General features: G+C 60.0%; 1 protein-coding gene across 3 annotated transcripts in view; it reads left to right on the top strand.

Moving 5' to 3' along the window:
* The first annotated feature begins 1,105 nt into the window (after positions 1–1,105).
* Positions 1,106–13,270, top strand: part of LOC116821655 (major histocompatibility complex class I-related gene protein-like) — a 28,593-nt gene continuing 16,428 nt past the window's right edge. The window contains exons 1-6 of one of the 3 annotated variants that reach the window (XM_075071539.1): positions 1,120–1,157; positions 1,259–1,372; positions 2,689–2,955; positions 4,360–4,635; positions 7,120–7,230; positions 7,589–7,813. In XM_075071539.1, the coding sequence (XP_074927640.1) occupies positions 1,139–1,157; positions 1,259–1,372; positions 2,689–2,955; positions 4,360–4,635; positions 7,120–7,230; positions 7,589–7,776 (975 nt within the window). In that variant the 5' untranslated portion in view covers positions 1,120–1,138 and the 3' untranslated portion in view covers positions 7,777–7,813. Of the gene's footprint in view, positions 1,373–2,688; positions 2,956–4,359; positions 4,636–6,121; positions 6,398–7,119; positions 7,231–7,588; positions 7,814–13,270 lie in introns of those variants that run through there. The other 2 variants (XM_075071537.1, XM_075071538.1) reach the window with 2 other exon arrangements.

The raw sequence follows: 13,270 nt of genomic DNA, 5'->3' as shown, positions 1-13,270 counted from the left end.
GCTGGGGTTTGTACCTGAGCTCAGATCTGGTTCACCCTGAGGCAGGGACGGGAGCCAGCTGGGTACAGCTGGACCCAGACATGCCTTTCCCCCAAGGTCTGGGGGGTTGGATGGGGGGTCGATGCAGGCTGGTGCCCCCCGGGTGGATTCCAGACCCTCTCACCCTCCAGCACAGGCCTGGCCAGGAAAGCGGGGCAGCAGGCAGCACCGGGCAGGGGGGGGTCCCACAGCACAGACACTACGGGGAGGCTACAGCCCTGACCCCCCCCCCACTGGGCTGGAGGTGAAGAGAGGGAACCCCCCCCCCCATGCCAATGGAGCGAGGCTGAGCCTGGAGTGGGTCTGTGAGGGGCTCAGGAAACACCTGGAGGATGGGAGGGGGGGAAGCTGCAGTGGAGAGGTGAGGGGGGCCAGGAACCGAGGGAACACTCACCCCCCCACTCTGCATCCAGCCTGCCCTTCCTCCCACCCCTTTGGGGCACCCCTGCCCCTGTGATCCTCTGGGCCCCTCGCTCTGGGTCTGTGTCACTGTGTGGGATGAGGCTGGGGGGTGGTTGCTGGCTGGGGTACGAGGGGGCGTTTGGAGGGAGGGGGTGAGCCTGGCCCATGGGTGATGGGGACTGACTGGTAACAGGGGACGGGATTCTGGGATCTCCCCCACCCCCCTGCTCCCAGAGCCGGGCGCCCCTCTGGGGCTGGGCACTGGGGTGACTGTCACTGCCGGAGCCGCCAGCTGGAGAAAGACGCTCAGGTAGGGAGCCTGGGACGGGGAACTGTGGACAGGCTGGGCCCTGCCACCCAGGGGGGCAGCATCCAGACCCCAGTGCTGTGCGACTGGCTGAGACAGAGCCCCCGCGGGCAGCTGCTGCCGGGCCAGACCCAGACACTGGGGGCCAGAGGCTGTTCCCCTCCCCTCCTGGATCCCAGGCCCTCCCCAGCTCTAACCCACCAGACCCCCACTCCCCTCCCAGAACCAGGGAGAGAACCCAGGAGTCCTGGCTCCCAGCCCCTCCCCAGCTCTAACCATTATACCTCCCTGCCCAGCCAGGTGTTTACCCTATGGGGGGAGGTGCCACCCTCTGTGACACTTTCACTTTCCGTCTCCAGCTGACAGCGGGGCTCTGCTCGGTTCCAGGGGATGGGGCAGCCGCTCCCTTGTGGGACTTTCTTGGCTGGCCCAGCCCTTCCTGGGGCAAAGTCCCGGGGACGAGGCCAGGGGCAGAGTGCACCCAGAGAGTCGGTCTGCTTGGGAGCCCAGTGGGGAGCATCCCGGCCAATGTAGGGGGGAGAGCGACTGGGCTCAGCATGGCTGTGCCTGTCCCCCTCCCCCTCCTCCTGCTGGGGGTCTTCGCCATCCCAGGGGGCTGTTCCCGTGAGTATTGGGGTACTACCCCCAGCTCGGGGGGAGAGGCAGGATCCTGTGCTGGGGGGCATCGAGGGGGATGCGCCAGGGGGCAGGAAATGCTTGTATTGGGGTGAGGGGTTTGGGGGCTCAAATGCAGACCCCCCCCCAAGGGCCAATTCTGCTCTCAGCCGCCTGGCTGTGAATCAGGAGTGAGCCGCTGATACCGGGGGCTGTAAAACTAATGTGAGGCCAGAATTGTGCCCCAGGTGGCTAGCTGAGCACTGGTATCCCGCCCCCCGAACCCTCTAGCCAGGCATCCTGGGAAAAAAGGGGGTATCCCAGGGAGGGGTATGGCTGCAGAGAGTGGGGATCCCTGCCAGTTGTTATGGGGGGGTACAGGGAACAGGGCTCCATTCCCAGCCGAGCTCAGTCTGTGTTTATAGGAACCCCTGGTTCAGGGTCAGCCCTGCCCCACTTCCTTCCCCACGTCATTAGGCATGTCATGACCTCTGGCCATGCCTCAGTTTCCCCTCCAATCCCCCTCCCTATGGGACACTGGATTTTGCAGTGATGGCTGCTGCTCCCCCAACACCCTGTCTAGCCCCCACCCTGTGGTTTCGATCCCCCATCTGGCGAGCGGCCAGCATGAGGTGGGTGAGGCTGCCAGACACTAATTGCTGCTGTTAATGAATGTTTATGGGGACCAGAAGTCAGGATGAGGGGCCTGATCATGCCAGGCGCTGTGTGGACCCTGCTCAACTGAGATTGGGCCCTTCATCACGCTGAGCACTGCATGGACCAACAGAGAGTGAGGGGTGGGGTCCCAGTTCTCCCCGGGGGCTGGGATGGGACAGGGGTTGAGGAGCTGCTGGCTGTGGGGCAGGTCTCTCCTGCCTGAAATGTGGGTTCCCAGCTTGCCCCAGGGGCTGGGCTGGGCGAAAGGGGCTGCTGGCTGATGGGGCGGGGGTCTCTCCCCCCCTGCAGTGTGGGGTGGGGTCCCGGCTCGCCCTGGGGGCTGGTCGCAGAAGGGAGCTGCTGGCTGATAGGGCGGGGGAGTCTCTCCCCTCCTGCAGGGTGGATTGGGGTCCCGGCTCTCCCCGGGGGCTGGGCTGGGCGAAAGGGGCTGCTGGCTGATGAGGCGGGAGGGGTCTCTCCCCCCCGCAGTGTGGGGTGGGGTCCCGGCTCTCCCTGGGGGCTGGGCGAAAGGGGCTGCTGGCTGGGGAGCTGGACGGGGAAGGGGGCTGCTGGCTGACGGGAGGGTCTCTCTCCCCCCTGCAGTGTGGGGTGGGGTCCCGGCTTGCCCTGGGGGCTGCTGGCTGACGGGAGGGTCTCTCTCCCCGCAGACCCAGGCCCGCACTCGCTGCGCTATTTCTACACGGCGGTGTCGGAGGCCGGCCCGGGGCTGCCCCAGTTCACTGTGGTCGGGTACCTGGACGACCAGCTCTTCTTCCATTTTGACAGCGAGGGGAAGGTGGCCCAGCCCCGCGCCCCCTGGATCCAGGCCGAGGGGCCCGAGTACTGGGCCCGGCAGACCTGGATCGCCAAGGGCTGGCAGGAGGCCTTCAACGGCAACGTCCGCATCGCCATGGAGCGCTACAACCAGAGCAGGGGTGAGGGGCCGGGCCGTGGGGCCTGGCGGTGACCCCAGCGCCCAGGACCTAGGAGGGACCCCAGAGCCTCGGACCTAGGAGGGACTCCAGTGCCCGGGACCTAGGAGAGACTCTGTTCTGTCTCCATCCTCCATCCCTGGCCGCAGCGGTGACCCCAGGCCCGGTGGTGACCTTGTTCCATATCCCTGGGCCTAAGCAGTGACTCCATCCCCCATCCCCAGGTCTGGCGGTGACCTGTCCCTTGTCCCCATCCCCGGAAGTGACCCTGGGCCTAGCACAGACCCTCATCCCTGTGGTGGCCCTGTCCCTGGGCCTAGCATGCACCCTCATCCCCATGGTGACCCCATCCCCAGCAGGGACCCCATCCCTGGGCCTAGCACAGACCCTCATCCCTGTGGTGACCCCGTTCCCAGACCTGGCAGTGACCCCGTCCCCGAGCCTAGCCCGGACCCCCATCCCTGTGGTGACCCCGTCACCAGGCCTGGAAGTGACCCCCATCCCCGGGCCTAGCCCGGACCCCCATCCTCATGGTGACCCCGTCACCAGGCCTGGAAGTGACCCCATCCCTTGTCCCCATCCCCAGCAGGGACCCCATCCCCGGGCCCGGCAGGGACCGTAGCTCTCGGCTGAGCAGTGATCGTAACCCCAGTCCCAGCCCCAGCGCTGGCCGTAAATCTCCCCAGCCCTCGCCCTGCACTGAGCAGTGCCCATCACCCTGCACAGAGGAGGAACCAGCCATCACCCCAGCCCTGGCCTCAGGGTAACCCCAGTCCCAGTGCTGAGCGGAGCTGTGACTCAGGCCCGACCCCTGGGCTAACAGTGACCCTTGTCTGACTCCTGGCTGAGCTGTGACCGGCCCCCGGCCCCAGGGCTAATGGTGATCCGACCCTGGGCCAAGCCATAACCCCGACCCTCGCCCTGGCTGAGCCATATTCCCAACCTTAAACCCAGCCCCTAGCCGAGCCGTGTCCCCGACCCTCACTCGGAATTGAGTGCAGCAGCAGCACAAGAGACTTGCCCTGGGGTTGTCTGCGGCGGCTGGGTGTCGGGGCAGTGAGGGGTCATGGAGGCAATGAGGGGCTGTGGGGCCACGAGGGGCTGTGGGGGCTGCAAGGGGCTGAGAGGCAGTGAGGGGCTGAGGGGCAGTGAGGGGCCATGGGGGCTGCGAGGGGCCATGGAGGCAGTGAGGGATTGTGGGGGCAGCGAGGGGCTGAGGGGCAGCGAGGGGCCATGGGGGCTGCGAGGGGCCATGGGGGCTGCGAGGGGCCGTGGGGGCAGCGAAGGGCTGAGGGGCAGCGAGGGGCTGAGGGGTCGAGGGGCCGTGGCCCCGAGTCAGGTCTAACGAGCCACGTCAGGCGCCGTGGCCGGAGCTGTGGCCTCACCCGGCTCCGTGCGTCTCTCCAGGCCTGCACACCTTCCAGTACACGTACGGGTGCCAGCTGCGGGCGGACGGCAGCGCGGGGGGCTTCCGGCAGTACGGCTACGACGGGCGGGATTTCCTCTCCTACGACACCCGCACCCACACCTGGGTGGCACCCAGCAAGGAGGCCGAGATCACCAAGGGGAAGATGGAGGCCGACCGGCACCTGAGCCAGCAGCAGCGGGACTATCTGGAGCGGAAATGTGTCGAGTGGCTGCAGAAATACCTGGGTTACGGGAAGGAGACGCTGCAGAGGAGAGGTGAGGGGGGCAGGGAGCCCACCCGGGTGGGGGGACCTCCCCCTGCAAAGACTTGCCCACTCCCTGGCCTGTCTGAGGCACTAATTATATTGACCCAGGGCTCGGTTAAAGGGCAAGACTCCTAGAGGTCAGCTGAGCCTTTTGGGGGGTCCACTTCTGTGCCGTGGCGGCAGGGTGCAGAGACTCCTCCCCAGGCAGGTCCCCTCTCCCCTGGGCTCCTGTGCGGGGCAGGACCCTGTGGGGTGTTTCCCAGGCTCTCACCTCTCCTGCTTTCCAATGACTGGCACCATGGGGGGGCTAAGGGACCCGGGTGCTGCTCACAGGCCCTAACCCAGTAGCCTCTTGTAACGATGCTGGTTCTGGCGGGACCCAGCTGAGAGTGCCAATCCAGGACAAATCGCTTAAAACAGGGCAGTTACAGCCCAAGGCTGGGGGTTTTCCACCTCTAAGGCAAACCAAACCAGCCAGACAAAGAGGCCTTCGGTTTCACCCCACTGGCTAATCACAAGTCACACAAGCAATTTCCTTAGATGCTCCAGGTTCTCAGTATCACCACCAGGGCCACTCGTCCTGGGGACGAATGGTTATGAAAAGCAACACCCCAGGAAAAGAAAAAAGGTTCTCTTGATCCCAAAGAATCAAGCCCCAGACCCAGGTCAATATACACGTCAGGTCTTACTCACAAATCACGCTGTTGCCAATCCTTTAGAATCTGAAATGTAAAGGTTTGTTCATAAAAAGAAAGAAATAGAGATGAGAGCTAGAATTGGTTAAACGGAATAAACAGTAATGGCAAAGTTCTTAGTTCAGGCTTGTAGCAGTGATGGAGTAAACTGCAGGTTCAAATCGAGTCTCTGGAACATCCCCCGCTGGGATGGGTCATCAGTCCTTTGTGCAGAGCTTCAGTTTGTAGCAAAGTCCCTCCAGAGATAAGAAGCAGGACTGAAGACAAGATGGAAATGAGGCATCAGCCTTATAAAGGCTTTTCCAGGTATAAGAACCTCTTTGTCCTTATTGTGAAAAATTACAGCAAAATGGAGTCTGGAGCAGGGGTGGCTCTAGACATTTTGCCGCCCCAAGCACAGAGGGACCGCTGGTCCCACGGCTTCGGCGGATCTCCCGCAGGCACGCCTATGGAGGGTCCACCAAAGCTGCAGGACCAGCGGACCATCCACAGTCAAGCCGCCGAAGGCACCCTGTCTGCCACCCTAGGCTGATGTCTGGGATGTAACGCAGAAGCACAGCATAAGTTTGCAATACAGACAGTATAGAGCCAGTACTCGTAACTTCAACTACAAAAATGATACACACATATAGACAACATCACCACAACCAGCAACCCATAACCTTGTCTTAGACACCTCATTTGACCCCCTTTACACAAGATTTGGTGCCACTACAGGACTTTGGTTGCAACCATGTTCTATATGGTCCCAGTTCAAGTCAATAATGTGACACCTCCCCGTCTGCCCCCTCGTCTCCCCAGAGCGCCCGGCCGTGCGGGTCACCGGCAGAGACGCCCCCGGCGGCCCCACCACCCTCTGGTGCCGGGCCCATGGCTTCTACCCCCAGGACATCACCCTGATCTGGCTGCAAAACGGGGGGAGGAGAAAGCAGGAGAAGTGGCGAGGGGGCGTCCTGCCCAATGGGGACGGGACCTACTATGCCTGGGCCACGGTGAAGATCGACCCCCAGGAGAGAGGCCTGTACCACTGCCACGTGGAGCACGAGAGCCTGGCCGAGCCGTTCGTCGCCGTGTGGGGTGAGCCTGGGGGCATGTCTGGACACTGGATGAAATGGTGGGGGTGTCACAGGGCGACTGGCCCTACAGCCCCACCGGTAACACACTTCACTCACCTCTCCAGGTGGAGAAAATGAGCGAAGCCGCAGGCCAGGCAGGGCCTGTGGGTAGTAGGGGAGGAGGGTAAGACAGGAACCAGAGGCAGGGGGCACCCCGGAAAGCCAGAGGGAGCTGATAAATGAAGCGGGGTATGACTACAGCCCGGGCTGGGGTGTAACCGCGGAGCCAGCCTGGATCCCAGCCTGGGCTGGGGTGTGACCATGGAGCCATCCTGGATCCCAGCCTGGCCGGGGTGTAACCGTGGAGCCAGCCTGGATCCCAGCCTGGGCCGGAGGTCCCAGGCACTGAAACGTTGGCTGGAGATGAAGCGGGTTTGAGAACACGGCGAGCCTGGTGCCAGGCCCCTGTGAGTTAGCGGGAGTTTAAAAGCCCTGTTAACAAAGGATTGAAAAGGGAACGCGAGGTCTGGGCCCTGGGGAGAGGAGACACTCGGGAAGGAGCAGGGAAGGGCGCCTGCTTCCCCTGGCCGCTGCGGTTTGAAGAATAATGGACGTTCCCAGAACAGACTCACCGCGGGGGTACGGAGCACGGGGCAGGGTAAAGAGACAGCCATGGGGGGTGGGAATGGAGGATGGGAAGGACGTGGTGTTTAGGGGGGTCTCTCACTCCCTGCTCCCTTGCAGAGCCCCCGTCCCACTCGGCCCTGCTCCCTGCGCTGATTGGGGCTGTCGCTGTCACTGCCCTGCTCACTGGAGGCGCAGTTGGGTTTGTTCTCTGGAGGAAGCGGTGCTCAGGTAATGGGGGGCTGGTGGTGCCAGACCTTGGGGAGCCACCTGTCACTGTGAGGCTGCGATGGGGCCCCGGGGGTGGGAGCAATGCAGACCCCTGTGTGTCACTGTGTGACTGCCCTGCGGGGGGCTGGGCCAGAGGCCCTGCTGGGGGCTGCTGCTGGGCCATAGCCAGAGACGGGGGAGCCAGAGACAGGGCAGATGGTGCTGGGTCTCTCTGTTGCCTTCCTTACGCCCGGCTTCCCCTGGGACACTGAGTCGCGCCCTGAGCCCCCGGGGTCTGTGCTGGGCTGGGAACACGGATCGGAGCCGGTTCCTGCCCCGAGAGCGGCCGCACTCACTGCAATCTGCCTTCTCTCTGCAGGGAAAACTGGAGCCAGATACACTCCAGCTCAGGGTGAGTGTGAGCCCGTTGGTGCTGCTGGCAGGTGTGAGGATGGGGCACAGCCCAGCCCAGGAACCCTCCCCTGGGACCGGGCTCTCAAGGTCCGGGTGCTAACACCGCATCACCCCCTGCTCAGCCAGTCACTCGCAATTCCCTGCATCGCGTGATATGCCCCCGGCTCTGTGGGGTGCAGGCCCCCTGGTCTCCGGGCTGAGCCATGCCAGGTGGGGGGGGTGTCTTGGCTGGTTCTGCCCCGGGGCAGCTCTGGGTGATGCTGTTCCCTGTCTAGGGCAGGCCGGGGGGTGGTGAGCCGTGGGCCGGGGGCGGGTAGGGGGCGAGGGTGGAATCGATTCCTAGGGAGACGTCTGTCTCGGTTCAGGAGACACTAACCCCCGTTGTCCCCCCACAGCTGGCAACCGGCACTCCAGCTCCTCTCTGGAAGGTAAGGGGTTAATGATGGAGCAGGAGGGGTGACCCGTTAACCCTTCAGTTCCCGGTCAGAGGCCCCAGCAGGGAGACTAGGTGGGGGTGGGATCTCGGGGGGCGGGGGGCTGTGAATGAGACTGGCGATTCACCCTGCACTCCCCAGGAGGGTCATCTGTGAGCAGAGCAGTAACCAGGGGCCCCTCTTTCCCCTCTCTGGGGCCAGGCTCCCCCCGGCAGAGCTGGGAGGGATGGTCCCTGAGATCCCACCGTGGGGCCCTGCCACATGGGTCCTTCTCACCCAGCCTCGGGGTCAGGGCCCCCAGGCCGAGCCGGCAGTGATGGTCTGAGGCTCCCAGGGCAGCTCCCCTGCGGAGGGTGGGGTCTAACAGGATGGGTGTGGCTGGCACCCCTCGAGGGGGGCCGTGACCCCAGGAGCACACTGACCCCCTGGGCTCGGAGACACTGACCCTGTCCCCTCTCCCCCACAGCCAGCGACAAAGAATCCAGCAAAGGATCCAACAGGGTAAGTGTTGGGGTTCAGCCCCTCCCGGGGATCAGCTGTGGTAACAGAGACCTCTATGGGGAGACACCTTCCCCAGGCCCTGCCCCAGGGTGCCCTGCAGTCCCCACCGGGGGTGGGTTCCCTCTGCAAGGGGAGGAGGGTCATTCCAGGCTGTGGGGACTCGGGGGGCGGGGGCCTGTGGTGTGTGCGCAGGGGGGAAGGGGGGCGGGCTGCAGCCCACAATGTCTGAGAGCACATTGTACCTCACCCCTATATGAACTGGGACAGGAGTGGGGCTGAGGGTGACCCCCACAACAAAGCTGGGCTGGAACCAGATACCAGGACCTCAGATCCTGAACCCCCTGCCATTCCCAACCCAGCTGGGTCCCTGTGCTCCCCCACCCAGCCTCCAGCCTGGTGCGTTATGAGGATTATTATCCAGAATTGGTCTGCCTGGCTCCGGCCCTTGCCCCTTTCTGATCCTTGCTATGTCCCTGGGCTGGGCCATTCTGGCCTCTGTGATGGTGCTGCCTGTGGGAGCCAGCTGAGGTCACTCAATCAGGGTGAACTGCAAAAAACGGGGCAGACAAACCCAAATGCTGTGGTTATTTCAATACTTATATTTACCAACCAGCACAAAAACTGCTTCTGTAGTACCTCACTGTTACTTAGAAGTTTAAACAATGCAGTTCCCTTAAAGTGCCCAGCCTCAGGCCTCCGTCCAGACACACCTCAGATATGATGATGATTCCTGAAAATCTTACTTCATATCATATGAAAGAAAAGGTTCTCCAATCCAAAGGATCAGCCAAATACCCAGGTTCAATTATAACTTAGATCTTACCCACAATACACCTTATAGCCATTCTTATTAACTAAGCTAAAATTTATTAGAAAAGAAAAGAGAGAGAATGTTGGTTAAAAGATCAATATACAGACAACTTGAATTCAATTCTTGAGGTTCAGATGCCGCAGAGTGAGCTTGTAGTTGCCAAAAGTCCTTTTAGAAATAAGTCTATAGTTATAGTCCAATGTCCGTATTCAGGGTGGCTTCCAGCAGTGACTGGGGATCTCAATCCTTGTGGCTTAAGGTTCCCCTTCTTGAAACCCAAAGCAGATCTGAGATGAAAGAGGATCGTGTCCCAGGCTTCTTATACATTTCCAGCAGCCTTTCAGCCTGAGAAAACAATAGGCTTAACTCCTTCTCCCAAACATCCTGGCAATTAGCACAGGGTAATTTATCCATTAAACAGTTCAGATCCAGGTTACCACAACCTTCAGAGAGACACATAGACACTAATCCTATTTCACTCAAGTATCATCTTAAATGCTAATATTCCTTTTTGATCTTTGAATTAAAACTATAGCGATAGACAAGACTTGTTTGCTGACATCCCAAGACCTGAGCAAACACCTCCCCTTCTATCTCTAACAATGCAGACTTGCATTTCAAAGCTCTATTCACTTACATATCTTGCTAACCAGTCCTTAAGGTTCACCCATGGGTCAGGTCAGTCGGTGAGGTGAGTTAATTGACTCTTTCTGGCCCTGTCACCTTTCAATGAGATATTAGATTACACTCATAACGTCACAGCCTCTGAGCGTTCTGCTCACCCCAGTCTGATCCCATTGGTGTGGGGTTGGGGAATCAGCCAGGAACTAGCCCCCTGCCCAGTGCTAACCCCCTTCTCCCTCCCACAGGCAGTGACTCTGGGTGTGACACCGGCTCACTAGGTAAGTGGTGATTCCAGCCCAGGGCGCTGGCTGCTCTCTGGGCGGGCGGCTCCCCCCGGCCATAGGCCCAGAGCCCCCCAGGCCCTGCCCCTCTAGCAGACCAGTCTGGGGGCAGAATGGGGGAGCTTTGAGCACCTGCTCCCCTTGGTGGGGAGCAATGAACCAGCCTGGGAACTCCCTCTTCTTTCCCCCACCCTGCCCAGGCAGAGCTGGGACTGATCCTGCTGGGTATGGAGCGTCTCACCCCATCTGGCCCTGCTGTGGGGGGATCTGGAGAACGGCCCGAGGGTGGGGGGAGCCCCTGTCTGGCTGAAGGGGGTCCCTCTCCAGTGTCAGCCCTGAACCCTATGAACAGACACGGCTCCTGCAGAGGCGCCAGTAGAGAAAGGGGGTGCTCCTGGGCAGGCACTGCCAGAAAAGGGGAGGCTCTGGGCTCCCCCTGACTCTCTGTATCTCGTTCCTGCAGGGTCGGCAGCCCCACGTGTGGGAGAGGCGAGTCGCCATCCAGAAGCTCAGCAGCTCCTCCTCGTGGGTGTTCCTGCCCTGCCCAACAACGGGGACCCCCCAACGGGCATCATATAGCCTGGAGTCATTCCTGGGGTCTCCCACCCCTCGGCCGCTGACAGCCCGTGTGACCTGGACTGAATCCCTCCCCCTTTCCCTCTGCCTCAGCGCCCAGGCCCCGGGTGTGACGCTCGGCTGCCTCGTGGGGGCTGTGGTGGGTTTGTGGATAAATCCCTGCATTAAGCATCTTCACATAACTTTCATATGCCTTTGTATTATGCCTCTGTTTTCCTACAACTTTGTATCAGATCCTTATAAAGAAATCTTTGTACTGAGCCTTGGTATATTGTTAAAAAAATGGCTTTTCGCTAGGAGTAGAATAAGATCCCCCCACTCTCCTTTTAATCAATTGCCTTGTTGAATGAACAAGGTGTGGATGAGCCAGGCTTGGAAGGCAGCACCTCCAGACAGCTGCACCCCTTGGAGAAGGGCTGGAAGCCAGACCCAAGGACAATAAAACGTGCCCAGTGGGCTCACTAGAGAAGCTCAGACACACTGACGGCCTCGGGGGTTAGAAGCCAGCACCTGCTTTTGGAAACACCCTCGTTGCAGTATTGGGACAACACCCAGAGACAAGCAGCACAAAGGACCAACCGACACAGACACAGATTTTGGAGCTGGTGCAGATTTGCAGAAGGAAGCTGCTATAAAGGGGAGGTGTCTTGCAGAGGACCCCGGCTCCACCCCTCCCCCTTCTAACTCACCTGGCCAGTGCAGCTAAGGGGAGCAACTAATTGGTAACAACAAGACGGAATGGCCCTGTGTGTGTGTGTGTGAGTGTGATATGGATCATATGCAGATGATACAGTGCAGATTGATACATGTATTACCAAGAAATGTGGGGCTTTGCCTTATTCCCCCTGAAAAGATCCTGTCCAGTATTTTAAGTACAACAGGTTAAGTACCTGGGATCTGTCAGACTTACAGTGAAAGCTGCTGTGTGGGGCAGAGACCCTTTGATTTCTCAACCAGGGGATGCGCACCCCTGGGGGGTCACAGAGACCTGCCAGGGGGCACATCAACTCCGCTGGATATTTCCCTAGTTGTACAGCAGGCTACACAAGAAACACCCGTGAAAGCAGTGCAAAGTACAGTTTCATACTGTGACTGTTTCTATGGCTCGGTGTAATGTACAGAGCACTGACATGTAAGTGCAATGTTTATATTCCAATTACTGTATCTTAGAATTATACGGTAAAAAGGAACTACTGTATTGTTCACTCCATGCATCCGAGGAAGCGGGCTGTGACACAGAATCACAGAATATCAAGGTTGGAAGGGACCTCAGGAGCTTCTGCCCACGAAAGCTTCTGCCCAAATAAATGTGTTAGTCTCTAAGGTGCCACAAGGACTCCTCGTTCTTTTTGCGGATACAGACTGACACGCCTGCCACTCTGAAATGTTTCAGTAATAGTGTGACTGTGACACGTCTGTAGTTTCATGTCTGATTTTTAAGTACTTTTAAGTGAGGTGAAACTTGGGGGCCACAAGACAATCTGCCTTCGGAAACGGGGACAGTCTGGAAAGCGTGAGAGCTGCTGGACTAGTTTGTGTCACTGAACCCCTGGAATAAAGGCCCTGTCTCTGGTGTGCCCCTCACCTGTCGGGGTGTTTGCTGTGACTGTCTGAGCCCGTCTCCCCTCCCAGCGCCAGGCTCTGCTGTCCCAGCGAGCCAAACCGCCCTGTTGCTGAGAACTGAAAACTCCAGTCAATGCAGGAGGATTCACAGGCCGAGGCCTGGGGTGTCCCCTCTTGGTGCCGTTGCAGCCGGGAGCCGGTAAAGCCTAATGGCTCCATCACATCTGAATGAATCTGGATCCTGTTTGAATCAGAGCTGCTAGCTCCAGAGCCACGTACAGACAGACCCAGCTAACACCACGCAGACCACGGCGCTTTCAGTCCCAGCGGCTCTGGGTCTGTGCAAGTGTGATGAACTGGGACTGTTCTTAATGTTTGCTCTGAATACTGTGTTGGTGCCTCAGTGTCCCCTAGGCAGTTCTTAAGTATCTAGGTGGTGGAATAAGGGGTGTGATTGCTGCAGAGCAAAGGGCCAGTGCACCTAAATGCCTGGCGCTCTGTCTCCTAGCAACTGATGGCCTGGGCCCCTCCTCTGCAAAGGTGCCAGCTGAAGGTGTTGGAGACAAAGAGATCAGGTGACCTCCTGGCCCCGGAAAGGGGCTGAGCAGAGAGGAGGGGCTGGAGGGGGTTGTAAGTCTGGAGCTGGCTGGGGACGAGGAGTGAAGTGCAGACCCGGGGGTCTTGCTCACTGACCCCCAGAATCGATCCGGCCAAGGGGTCTGGTTCGCTGTACCTACAAGCTCTGTTTTAGACCCTGTTCCTGTCATCGAATAAACCTCTGTTTTACTGGCTGGCTGAGAGTCACGTCTGACTGCAAAGTGGGGGTGCAGGACCCTGTGGCTTCCCCAGGACCCCGC

Source organism: Chelonoidis abingdonii, chromosome 12 (genome assembly GCF_003597395.2).
Source record: "Chelonoidis abingdonii isolate Lonesome George chromosome 12, CheloAbing_2.0, whole genome shotgun sequence".
In the NCBI taxonomy this organism is placed as follows: Eukaryota; Metazoa; Chordata; order Testudines; family Testudinidae; genus Chelonoidis; species Chelonoidis abingdonii.
This window is presented reverse-complemented; position numbering and strand designations above follow the sequence as displayed.